At 53.3% G+C, this 12513-nt stretch overlaps 2 protein-coding genes across 3 annotated transcripts; both read right to left on the bottom strand.

Annotated features, from left to right (window-relative positions):
• Positions 1-424: 424 nt before the first annotated feature.
• On the bottom strand, positions 425-2936 carry LOC120680673 (putative protein TPRXL). The gene is made up of 5 exons (XM_039962184.1): positions 2600-2936; positions 2360-2490; positions 2039-2183; positions 1052-1369; positions 425-908 (listed from the first exon to the last, which is right to left on the bottom strand). Exons 1-5 carry the CDS (start codon positions 2835-2837, stop codon positions 586-588), a joined length of 1155 nt encoding a protein of 384 aa, XP_039818118.1. The 5' UTR covers positions 2838-2936; the 3' UTR covers positions 425-585.
• A 3858-nt stretch (positions 2937-6794) lies between these two features.
• LOC120680655 (probable potassium transporter 17) lies at positions 6795-11821 on the bottom strand. Of its 2 annotated transcripts, none has more exons than XM_039962175.1 (8): positions 11606-11821; positions 9671-9893; positions 9106-9348; positions 8976-9026; positions 8619-8879; positions 8488-8540; positions 8029-8398; positions 6795-7930 (listed from the first exon to the last, which is right to left on the bottom strand). In XM_039962175.1, exons 1-8 carry the CDS (start codon positions 11717-11719, stop codon positions 7104-7106), a joined length of 2142 nt encoding a protein of 713 aa, XP_039818109.1. In that variant the 5' UTR covers positions 11720-11821; the 3' UTR covers positions 6795-7103. The 2 variants fall into 2 exon arrangements, with proteins under 2 accessions (XP_039818109.1, XP_039818111.1); XM_039962177.1 differs by having other exon boundaries at positions 6963-7930; positions 9671-9896; positions 11612-11816.
• Positions 11822-12513: the final 692 nt, after the last annotated feature.

The following is a 12513-nucleotide window of genomic DNA, read 5'->3' as shown; positions in this document are numbered from 1 at the left end:
CGCGCGCCGGCATCGACCAGCCAAGGGCGCCGCGCCATGCGTGGAGATCGGCGAGGCAGCCGAGCTCGAACTCGACGCAGGCGTTTGAGCTAGCATTTCCTCTATCGAAAAAAAAACCCAACCCCAACTGCTACTGGAAGCAGGCATGTGTGCGGTGGCAGCGGCAGGCGGGGCCCACGCTGGCCTGTGCAGACAAAAGGAAAGGCAGCTGCCTCCAGCTTTTGGGAATGTAAGCGGCCGTAGCACCACCTGTTTGTCTACGAGCGCCGCAGCAGGAGGAGCCCAGCTTTGCCCCTGCCAGCGCCAGCCGCGGACGATCCCAACGAAAGTTCGCAGATTGATTCAGCCCCTCCCCCTCCGGCCCCTCCCCGAGCAAAAGAGTTCGGTTTCCGGGCGCACGAATAAATCTGAAGATACAAGTTACTACTCGACTGAAGATACGTTGGAAGATGAGATTTATTCGTTCGATTTACAAGTTACTCGTCATATAATTTACACGGCATTGCAGCTGGGAGGTCCAGTCACTTAGCTAGGAATTAGGATAGCTAATCTACATCAGCAGCAGCAGCAACTGTGCGGCCACTACTAGCCTCGCGTCCTTATGATGGTGATGGTGCCGCGGCCGGGGGTGTGCAGGCGCGTGAAGCTGGACACGGCCTTGCCGGAGATGCCGGGCTGGTCGGCGGACACCCGCGGCGCGCACGCGAACTCGCCCACGGGGTGCCGGACGGGGCGCGCGGGGCGCATCAGGATGCGCGCGTTGATGTCCGCCAGCGTCGCGCCGCCGTCCAGGCCGTCGGGCTTCAGCAGCGCGAACGGGCACAGCACCCCCGCCGCCGCCGCCCCCCTCCGCCGCTTGCTGCTCTCGCCCCGGCCGCACTCCGCCGCCGCCGATGACGACTCTGCTTCTGAAGCCAAAAGGATCGAGAGCCACATCGGTTATCAGCACGAGCAGAATGATTGGGTCTCGGACTGAAACTCAACTCAACTCCAACTCTGGCCAACTGTGCAATGCACATGCGCGTGATGACAAGACGAGACCCGGCCGCACCTTCGCGTGTCGCGCGTTTCCGCGACGGGGTGGAGGTGGTGCCGGAGCTCCTCGGCAGCGGCGAGGTCCGCGCCCGCGAGGCGCCCGGCGTCGGCGTCGGCGTGGCCGCGACGCCCTGAGCCTGAGCGTGAGCGGGAGCGGGCGCCGGGGCCCCGCCCGAGCCGCCGGCGCGCGGGGCCCCGCGGCAGTTGGAGTTGGAGGACGACGAGCTGAGGAGGGGCTCTGCGGCGGGGGCCTGGAACACCACCGCTTTCTCCGCGGGCAGCGGCGTGGGCCCGGTGCAGAAAATGGAGCTCAAGGGATCGTCGCCATCGTCGTCTGCAGAGCAGCAAGGCACGAGGGGGTTGATTATTTTTGACGAGGTGTTGATTATAGCCGGCTAATAACCAATCATCAGCTGGGACTAAAAAAATGAGAAGTGACGAAGAAGATTAGATTAGCAGTAGTATAATCAAGTACTAGAATCTGGGGCGGCACTAGTACTAGTACAATCTAAACACATAGAACCCAGACGTGTCTTTTCTTCAAAAGACGCGCCCTGTCTTGCCTGCCCGCCCGCTCGCTCTGCAAGTCAGACGCAGGCATCATGCTCATTTGCAGCAGCTCATAATTCTCATATAACTACTACCACTACAAGTCTACACCTATAGCAATAAGATTAATAGTTCTTAAAAAACAATAATAATCCAGTAATACTGGTTTTAATAATGCTGACCAATCCATGCATCGATCATGCAGGAATCATGGGGCCGGGGCGCTAATCCCCCGCGGGCCCCGCGCTCTCCCGTTCCCCAAGTGAGCAACTGGCAACGCTCCAGCACGCATTGACAAGGCGCCACGCTTAGCTCTACGACCCATGGTGATGTAGCCGAGGCCAGCAAGAGTACAGAGACCTAAAACTGGCAGGCGAAATTCGGTCAATCCGGACACGGGGGGAGCGGAGCGGATGGGTTTGTTTGTTCAAACGGGCGCGGGGGAGGAGCTCACAGTGGAAGGAGGAGGAGTTGGTGGCGGCGGCAGCGGCGGGGCAGGTCGTCGTCGCCTGCTCGTGCCTGACGCAGCTGGAATTGAAGGCGTCGTCGTGCCGCTGCTCGCCCACGTCGCCGTCGGGGCAGCCCGCGTCCCAGAAGTTCTGCAGGAGCCGAGAGCACGCAAGGGGTTTAATGTACTACTGGGCAGAGTAAATTCAGAGGAAAGCTTTCCTTCAAAAAAAAAATCAGAGGAAAGCAGGATGGGCTGCCTGCATGCTGACAAGTGACGAGCTTGGTCATGGCGTGTTTTGACCCTTGGCGCGTCACCGTCACGTACCAGGAGGAGGTCGTCGAGCTCGCCGGGGACCGCGGCCACCGCGTCGTGCGCCGGCGCCGACGCCGGCGGGGCGGCAGCCAGCGCCGAGGAGGAGGGCACCACCACCGGCAGCGGCGACTCCATGCCCGCGACTGCACGCAGGGAGCAGCCAGCGACGGGGATTAGAGACTGGTCCGGACAGAACACATTGGGGGAAGGAAACACAAACGAGGAGTGACTGGCCGGCCGGTTCGGACGTACAGAGTGGGAAGAGGTCGTGGACGTCGGCGGCGAGGAGGCCGAAGCAGCCGAATGCCGCCGGCGCCGGGTGCTGCTGCTGCTGCTCCCACCCAAGCACGAAGCAGTCGCCGCCGCCGCCGTAGCCGTCGAAGCAACCGCCGCCGGCCGTCGCCATCCCCATCCCCATCCCCATCGTGTGGAACGGCCACGCCTGCCTCCTCTGCAGCAGCTGCACCTCCCTTTCCTGCGCCGTCTCCATGGCGCGGCGAGAGAGACCCCGACCGAGGGAGAGAGAGGGAGTGTGCGAAGAAGAGCGGAGTCAGAAGTGTGTGGGTCGAGACGGGGCTCCGCGTCCTTAAATAGCAGGGCCTTCCGGGCCTCGGCGTGGAAAGCGAACAAAAGCGTGCAGCCTAGCGACTCGTAGCATGTCAAGTCCACCACCACACTACTCCAAACACTACTCTAACAACGCCTCTGTTACCGTGCAGGCAGGCAGCAGCGTGACAGCGTCACTTGTTTATGTGCAGCGCAGCGAGCGGTTAACAACTTTTGCTGGCTGGGGGCGACTTGTTGGGCGCGGTCAGTATGTTAACAACTTAAACAAGGGAAAGAAAGAAAGAAAAAAAAAGAGAGGATACGGGGTGGGGTTGAGTAGACGAGTACCAAAGTCCAAGCGAAGCCACGAAAGCAAAAGGCGAGGGTGGTTGAGACAGAGCCGGCGCGCTCTTTCTCGTGATTCGTTATGTTCTTCCCGTGCCGCCGCTTTGTTCCTCCTCACTCTCCTCACTCAGCTTAGCTTGAGAAGATCGATCCCCTCCATTTCTTTATTTACCATGCTTCTCCGTCGTCGATGCCCTACCTCCCCTCCCTTGTTCTTACGCTTTCGATCTCTTTCTTCCTCTCGGCGGATCCGAACCTGCTTTTGTTTCCAGTGCCGATCCCATCGGTTTGTTCCTGGGAATCACGGCCAGCGGCGCCCGGTTCGAAAATTGTCGACAGAGGCAGAGGCCTCGCCTGCAGTTCAGTAGCAGTGCAGGTTTCTTTTAGGGGGCGTTTAGTTCCCAAAATCAAAAAAATTTGGGTGTCACATCAGTGTTTGACCAGATGTCGAGATGGTTTTTCGAACACTAATTAAAAAACTAATTTTAGAACTCACTTGGAAACCGCAAGACGAATTTTTTGAGGCCTTTGACCGCATCATTAGCACATGTGGGTTACTGTAGCACTTATGGCTAATCATGTCCTAATTAGGCTCAAAAAATTCGTCTCGCCGTGTACATCCAAACTGTGTAATTAGTTTTATTATTTAATTACATTTAGTGCTTCATACATGTATTCAAAGGGGAGGTGAAAATTTTTGGGTGAAAATTTTTGGGAACTAAACGGCCCCTTAGTCAGCTCGGCATCTTTTCGTTTCTCCCCCATCAGGCCATCACATGCTTGCTCGCTAATCATTTTTTCTTTTGGATTTTTTTCGGCCCAAAAGTCTCCTATTGATCCCCTCGTCGCTTAAAGAATGACGATGTGCGGGACTGCAAGTTTGTTGCGCTGCTTACGCCCCGGTTTCTATACGTTTTGGACTTTTGGTGTCAGTTACGAGCAGGTCAAAGCGCGCTGCCGGTGGCCATTACGCTAGGGAGGTCACTTGGTCAGAGGGGTGAGTGTAGGAGAAGGATCAGCAGCAGCTCCGCCAGCTTTTTTCCCCCACCGAACTGACCGAAGACGCCAGCAGGCAGAGGCGCAGAATACCTGCGCCGAAAATCCAGCAACGGTTCCTCTCCCAGCCATTTTCGAATTCGACATTTCTGATTGAATTTCAGTTTGAACTAGTATCCGTGATTAACCAGCAATGACGATATGAACGAGTGACATAGTAGTCGTTGCTGAGTAGAATTACAGGTTCAAAAGTGTTTGGGACCAGGCGCTCACACTGAAACTACTGCACAGATTTGATCCGAGGCCTCCTTTGCCCCACAGAAGCTCCTTTTTTTTCCTCTAAAGGTTACTATCAGAAACCAGGGTTTGGTGGCCAACTCGGCCGGGGCTAATCTCTCTCTCGTCCGGGACCCCTTTCCTTTTACCTCGACGCTTGCTGCTTTGCTTAGGCGGTGGGCTGAATTATTACAACCCATCATAGGTCGAGAGGTGAGACAAATCCAAGGGGAACGGGCTCCACGTAATAAAATCGAGGCCGAAGATTTTGGGCGCCCAACCAAAAGCGGCCGAGACCGAGGAGTTACTTAACACCTACCACACCTCTCTCTCTCTCTCTCTCTCTCTCTCTCTCTCTCTCTCTCTCTCTCTCTCTCTCTCTCTCTCTCTCTCTACACGCGGCGGGGCCCAGCGTCAGTCGTCGGGTCAACGGCGGGCGGAGGGGCACGGATTCGGGGTTCTCCGTCATGATTCGCGTTGCCGGGTTGGATGATCCGCGACCACGCATGCGACGGCGACCTTGTCGCATTCAGATTCCGCCCATGCGGTTCTTCTTCTTTTTTTTTCTTTTTTGAAAAACCATGCGGTTCTTCTTCTATGGTGAATTTCGCTGCCTTTTAACTTCCATTTTTCCCTCTAAAATTTCTTTCCGTTTTCTTCTGCGAATTACTACGTTAGTTTGCGAGTTTGCATGCACTGTGATGGAAATCTCGGGCCTTTCACGCCTGCAAGCCGCAGCGACAGCCGAAGCACGCTGAAAGCTACTGATTTCTGCAGGAGCACTGCTCCAAACTTGCATGCAACGAGCTCCTGAACCGGCCCCATGCCATGCCCGGCCAGGGCACCTGGCCCCAGCGTTCTGGAAGCAGGCCGGACGAGCCGCCCTGTGCTGGCAACAATCTCCTAGCAGCGACACAGGGAGATGTCTACAGTATTATCAACAATTTTTATAAAAATACAATCTAAAATTTCCCTTCTTTCTCCTTTCGGGAAAAGGACTGAAGTGATTTCGCAAAAAAAAAAAAAAGAGAGAGGACCGCAGTGAGCGAGCGCACAATATGTGGCGACGAAAAGACGTATAATTCCGGTGCGGACAGTATCTCTGCCTTTCGCTCGCTTTTCCGTCACTTTCGGAGCCTGATTTTCCCCACCAATCACGCGCCGGCGAGCTTTGCTGTTCCCGTTGTACCTACTTGTCTCCTACCTCCGTCAGTCTCCAATCTCCATCGCAGACGTTCCTCACCTTCCGGTGGGTTTCGAGCGGAACGAGCTCACCTTGACGCTGAAGCTCCTATGAATCAGTGAGCTTCATGAATTAAACGGTTTGCTGAATCTGCCATGCTCCTCGAGAAACACTGAGAGGAACAATTTCTCCTGGCAAACTTCACTGTCAAGTTCTGCCCATAGTCACAGAATTCGGGGTCGATGCATCGTCCCACGACCCGGGAACGCCGTTTCGATTCGAAAGTCGGGGTCGAAGAGAGTCAGTGTCCCATTCAAGGTTGGATCGCGTTCCGGTTTGAGAGGGGTCGCAGCCTCATTGCTAGCAGATTTAATTGGGATAAGAAGGTTATTGATAGCGGATTGAGGTGGTTTTATTAGATAATAAGCTGAGTACGTGTAGTATGATCTAAATGTACTATTTTGTATGTTTCTTATATGCTTGTGCAGATTAGTTTCTTCATTAGTAGCGCGCGCGCACACACATATATATATATATAGTTTTTGTTTTTTTAAAGACGCATCGACCCGAAAATATCGACCCGGATGAATCAGAGTCGCGTTCCACATAATAATTTATCGTTCCATAGAGATATACCCCCTTCGTACCACAATTTTATAAAGTGACGTCCCTCGACCCTCGAACCCGTTCCTCGACCCGGTCGACCCAGGAACTCTGTGACTATGGTTCTGCCATCGAACGCTGATCGCCAGAGAGGAACAGCCTGCCCTAGAACAGGGGAGGACGGTTTCAGCGTCGCGAACCAAGGCTCATTTGGCCATCCGCTAGATAGCTGTTTCTGCGACTGGACACCAAAGGCGAAGGGACGGCCCAGCTAGGCTTTGTTTCCGTCACCTCCCAAGAACAGCTAGCTGATGGGATGTAAATTGTCCTCAGGGCACGAAACTGCAGGCCGCCTTTTTGCATCCCACTGTTCTCGTTTGAATCATGTACTAGTAACCAAAAAGCACTGCTACGGACGCAGACAAACGATGGCGCACTCGTACCGCTGACAACGAACACGAGGTTCCTTACTGCTCGCCACCCCAATGACACGCCATGTGAATCCTGGCCAGGATCAAATTTTCCTGCCCTTCCGTCGCCACTTCAAATTTTGACTACGTTTTCATGTTTGAACTATTTATCGGGTACCACGATTAGGAACACCCTAATCGTTTTCATGTTTGACTACGTTTTCATGTTTGCCCTACCGGGTCAGGACACCGACACTTTTTATACACTACTGCATGCCATCCACGGGCACGGTATAATTGAATCATTATGATCCTGCGTACTTTTTTAGTTACAGTGCCAATTGCCCCATTCCATCTATGGGCCGCACTGATAAGTGATGACCGGGTCGATCAGAAATCAGACCTTGTGCATCATGCCGATCTCGACCCGGCGCTGCAGCGGCGTCCCGAGCGCCGGCAGCGCGGAGCGGCAGATGCCGTGGAGGAACTCGTAGAAGCCGAGCATGACCCTGTCGAACCACCCGGCGTCCTCGCCCACGTAGAACCTCATCTTGCCCCGGACGTGCACCACGCCGGCCTTCCACGCCGCCTCCAGCCACGCGGCCTCCTCCGCGCCCGCCCCCGCCTCCGCCTCGACGTGCCGCCGCAGGCGGCTCGCGACCTGCGCGGTGAGGTCGTCGCCGCGGAAGCTGTCGGCGTAGCCGTACTGGACGGTACAGGCGTACACCCCTGCGGGCCCCAGCCTCCGGACGAGGATCCTCTCCCGCTCGTCCACCTTGGCCACCAGCAGGTACCGCAGGGTGACGAACACCGTGGCCGCGTGCAGCGAGCTCACGTTCTTGATGTAGTGGGCGAGCACCGGGGTGAGCCCGTCCTGGATGTTGCTGTAGAAGAAGCACAGCCCGGGGACCCTCTGCACCTCCGGCCTGGCAAGGAGCTCGCCGAGGCGCTCCACGGTCACCTTGTTCGCCATCTCGTACTCCGCCTTCCGCTGCCGGCCGTAGTACCAGCCGAACATGATCAGCGCCAGGATCATGGACACCGCGAAGGGGAGCCAGCCGCCTTCGGGGATCTTGGTGAAGACGGCGCTGACGTAGGCCCCTTCCATGATGAAGAAGGGGATGAAGTAGAGGGCGACAAGGGCAGGGGGTGTTCTCCAGATGATGATCAGCACCAGAGTGAGCATGATTGTGGTTATGAGCATCACCATGATCACCACAACACCTGCAGCGACAATCAATCACGCACCATCAGTTCCTTCAGGAACAAAGGGCGCGGTTGCATACATACCAGCAATGCAGCATTCTGCAGGACTCACTTACCGAATGCGTTGCCGATCGAATTTCCAGCGCCAAAGCCTAGTACGACACCGACGCACAGTACCATGAGGATGTAGTTGGTTTCTGGGGAGTAAACCTCCCCTTCTTTGTGCTGAGACGTGTGCACCACCTTGACGCGTGGGAAGCAGTCCAGGACAACCGATTGCTTGATGACTGAAAATGTCGCAGATATCAAGGATTGGCTTGCGACGATTGCTGCCAGCGTCGCAATGACGAACATGGGCCAGTAAACAGGGCGAGGGACAAATTTGTAGAACCCATCGCTGAAGTCATTGACATTGTTGATCAGATACGCCGTTTGCCCAGCATATGTAAGGACCAGAGAAGGATATATGCTAAACATGAATGCTATCTGAAAAGCAAAACATGGCGTTTAACTGACCGTGCCATGAACAGTTGACAAGGAAAGAAATTCAAGCTTGTAAGGTTGATGAAAATAACCTGAATACCCTTCTTGCTGAAGTGGCCAAGGTCTGCAAACATAGCTTCAGCACCTGTATGCAAAAGATCCGTAATTACATAAGTGTGGCATCATATTTGGCAGATGAAATGCATGAGCGTGATGAAGTTACCTGTGATGCCTAGAACAGTTCCACCGAGCATGCGCCACCCTTCCTTTTTATTTCTCAGGAAGAAATGGACAATATAATGAGGCGAAATGGCTTTGAAGATACCAGGATAGTAACGAACAATGCTATACACGCCGATGATCGGAGTGGTGAAAGTCCATGCTGCCATGATCGGTGAGAACAGAAAGCTCACTTTTGAAGTCCCATACTTTTGCAGCAAGAATAATCCGATAAGAATCGCAGCTGACAGGGCTTCCACTACAGCTGGGAGATTCAAAGGAAAGGATCAGTATATCAGTAATGCCATTATCAGGAAGATTGGTGCCATGACTCCTTGGTTACAGATGCCAAACCACTTACGCTTGCTGACAGAAGGAAATGACCCTCTTAGTCCATCGATGGCTGATAATACTGAAAACAGGCAAAGAATGAAGTGTGTCAGGTATAGCTGGGATCACAAATATAGACTACCTTAAGCATGAGGGCAAACCTGAAATAGCAGGAGTGAGTATGCCATCCCCAATGAGCATGCACATCCCCAGTATTGCCATGAACAAAAGTACTCTTCTAGCTGTTATGCTTCGCTCAAAGAACTTCCCTAGCCAACTAGGCCTTCTATCTACTGCAGACTGATTGTGAATCAGAGGCTCTTCTTCTGAATGAACCTTTTTGGAAGGAAGTATGCCTATATCGGCATGTCTGCACAACAGAGAATACATGGCAAATGTACCACCTACAAGAAAATTTTCTTAGGAATTATTACATGGAGAGTGCAGAGTAATATTCGATCTGTCCATGAAAAAAAGAAGTCTTTTTCTAGAAATAACAGCCTCATTTCAGTTCATCAAATAAATTGTCTGGGTAGTAATAGATCACAGGATTTATATTGGACTGCGTAGCTCATGGAATTAATGCAATCCTCTATATACACTAAAGATGAAAGTTATAAAAGTTAGATATAAGGTCTCAACTGCCAAATCTTTAAGAACTAAATCTCCCTCTAACGTGACCATAAGCTTCAAAAGTAGAAAGGCAGCAACAGCAGGGTAGTTTACCTTCACCATGATCGTCGGCATTGAGTGCTATGCCTACATACTTGACGACACCAATCAAAGTAAGAGTCCAAAACATTATGCTGTATAACCCCATGTAGTCATCTTTTGTGGGAGATGCCAAGTTCATTGAGGGATAAACATAAAGGGGAGATGTGACGAGGCCACCAAACACAACACCGAGAGTCTTGTAAGCAAGGAATAGATCTTTGCGGATATTGCCACCCTGCTCAGAGTTAAGACAAGACATTTAGAATGTACTGAACCAGAAAGTTAGCAGTTCAACTTTCTTCCTAGAAACCCAAATAAGAAAGATACACATCACGCACTTCACCACAGTGATCATATAAAGCAACCAACTATCCAACTACCCGTATGCGAGATAATAACTAGTCAAAGTCCACAAAGCCCCCCCAAAGTCCTTCATCCATTGTGCTGATGAAACAGCATTTTGCCCATGTGGAAATCTATGTGGTTAACGATAATTGTGTACACCTTTGGTGTGTTTGCTACTATCAATGACTTAAAACAACATGGCAAATATCAAATCGTGAATTATAAACTTGTCTATCATCAGCAAGATCTCTGTCATCAGCAAGATCCTCTGCCATCAGCAAGTTGTCAGGACTAGTGCAAACGGAAGAGGAGAAATCTAGTTAGTAACTGCATGTGTTTAAATGCATACCGCATCCAGGAACCACCAGTGCAAATTAAATCATGTTTTATTCTTAAATAATACGGCTGCTGTTTTTGAGACCGGGATGCTAAACACCCCTGGTCAAGTCTTTTTCAAGAGATCTAATCGCAGTGAACAGTGAAAGAATACTAGAAACCGAAACGGCCTCTGGTGAAATCTACGATTAAAAGGTGCCATCACATCGATGGCAAAGAGTACAGATGCTGACAAATTTCCAATCTTGATATTAAACAGTAGACGGGGACCAGAAGCAACAGAGTAGCCTTATTTAGCATGTTAAACCCCCAAAAAAGGATGCTGACTATTCTAGCACAAATAATGGAGGCGGAAGACGGGCAAGAGGTTCGTTCCCCTGATCTGATTTCCACGCCCCACGACAAACAACTGGATCGCCGCGAAAAAAGAAGGCAAAATAATACCAGTCTACGGCACCGGAGGGTAGCAGAAAATCGGAGCTGCTGACCACAAGGAGCGAGGGGGAGCTGCTGACCGCAAGGAGCAAGGAGACAAGGTCATTCGTTGTCAGTGCTCACCCGGCGCAGGAAAACAAGAATTACGGGCTTTGGTAACTGACGGCTTGATGAGTGATGACGCGCAGGGCTACGGATCGCGGTGGCAGCTCGGTTTGCAGGGGCACCGCTGGGTCTCGATTCCCTTCCCCAAGTCAGCGTCACCGTCACAGGAAACCCTAAACCCAACGCAAGTCTAAGTGTTCCCGAAAGGCGCCCAAGTCCACATCACAATCATGGTTTCCATCACTGAAACTGAAAATCGCCCAGTAACAATTTTCCTTCAATAAAAAATATCGCCGAACAGCCGGAGTACATGCAGATGCAGACAGGAACCGAGATGCTTATTCTCTTATGCATGCAATCTCCAACGGATGGATGAAACAGTAAAAGGAGCCATGCTAATGCCTGAACTTGTAAAGAGGATCAGATGGCTCTGCTTTCTGCCAAGACGGGCGTGCGAGCAGGAGAGAGAGAGAGAGAGAGAGAGAGAGAGAGAGAGAGAGAGAGAGAGAGAGAGAGAGAGAGAGAGAGAGAGAGAGAGAGAGAGAGAGAGAAGACGAAGGAGATCGCGAGTGTTTTGCGAAGACCCGAGTGAAAAAGAAAGGAAATCAGGTGGAGTGTTTTTCAAAAAAAAAACGAAAATCAGATGGAGCAGTACGTGCGTCCTAGGTAGAGTGGAGACTAGAGAGATGGAAGGAAGGCGGGCGAGGTTTTCGTGTGCGCACTGACCTCCGCCGCCGCCGCCTGCTCCAGGCCGGCCGTGGCCGAGGAGGCCGGCAACGCGCCGCCGCGCCGGGAGGTGACGTGGCCCGCCTCGAGATCCGCGCGGGCCCCGGTCGTCATGTCCGGCAGCTGGATGATGGAGCGGAGGAGGGCGCCGCGCGCCGCGCCAGTGGGGTGGGGGGCCGAGCCGAAACAGAAGGGCGCCGGCCAAGTGTGCTACAGCCGCCTACAGATCACCACCACACGGGGCGCGCGCGACGGCGCGTGGCTGGTGGGAGTCGCGAGCCTTTATAGCGACCGAGCGGCCCCGGTTGTGGTCTTGTGGCGGAGGAGGAATAGGAGAAAGGAGACACGCCCGCTATGGCGGCGGCGGGCCTACTCCGCGCGTGTGTGAACGAGACGGTCCCGGGCCTTCCTCGTGTGGTAGTGGTACCCACGCTCATGGGCCGGCCCACTCCTCTCCTCCGGGGACGCAAACATCTAAATCATGCAAAGTTTAGCGTTGAGTAAAAACTTACGCAAGGAGAAAAACAAAAAAAGAAGAGAAACCGGAACTTGAGTAGTTTAGGGGGGGGGGGGGCAGGCTAGTTAGCGCGCGCCCCAGGAAGAGAAGTAACAACGAAGTCTCTCTCGAACTCTCTCCCCTAGCTACAGTTGAGAGAGGCGAGTCAGAGCGATTTCGTCGCCGCCGGCGAGGCCGGCGGTCTTCCTCGCCTCCGATGGCCTTTAAGGCCTCGCGAGGTGGCGGAGACCGCCGGTCGCTCGTCGGTCGAAGCTAGTCCTAGTAGATCTAGGGTTGATGTCCCGGCGGCGTGGCCGAGGCGGCGGCGGCGGCGTCGTCATAGTGGAATAAGGTCCTCTCCGACTCGTCCCCGCTCCGTTGGTGTTTCTCTCCGACATCGACGGCGGGCCGG

Source organism: Panicum virgatum, chromosome 2K, assembly GCF_016808335.1.
Source record: "Panicum virgatum strain AP13 chromosome 2K, P.virgatum_v5, whole genome shotgun sequence".
Lineage (NCBI taxonomy): Eukaryota > Viridiplantae > Streptophyta > Magnoliopsida > Poales > Poaceae > Panicum > Panicum virgatum.
This window is presented reverse-complemented; position numbering and strand designations above follow the sequence as displayed.

Coding starts and splice junctions, on each gene's coding strand:
- LOC120680673 (XM_039962184.1), bottom strand. CDS start 2,837: ATGGAGACGGCGCAGGAAAGGGAGGTGCAGCTGCTGCAGAGGAGGCAG. Junction 2,491..2,599: donor CCACGACCTCTTCCCACTCT/GTACGTCCGAAC, acceptor CCCTGCGTGCAG/TCGCGGGCATGGAGTCGCCG. Junction 1,370..2,038: donor CAACTCCTCCTCCTTCCACT/GTGAGCTCCTCC, acceptor GCTGCTCTGCAG/ACGACGATGGCGACGATCCC.
- LOC120680655 (XM_039962175.1), bottom strand. CDS start 11,719: ATGACGACCGGGGCCCGCGCGGATCTCGAGGCGGGCCACGTCACCTCC. Junction 8,541..8,618: donor AACTGTTCTAGGCATCACAG/GTAACTTCATCA, acceptor TTTTGCATACAG/GTGCTGAAGCTATGTTTGCA. Junction 7,931..8,028: donor TTCGATCGGCAACGCATTCG/GTAAGTGAGTCC, acceptor TTGTCGCTGCAG/GTGTTGTGGTGATCATGGTG.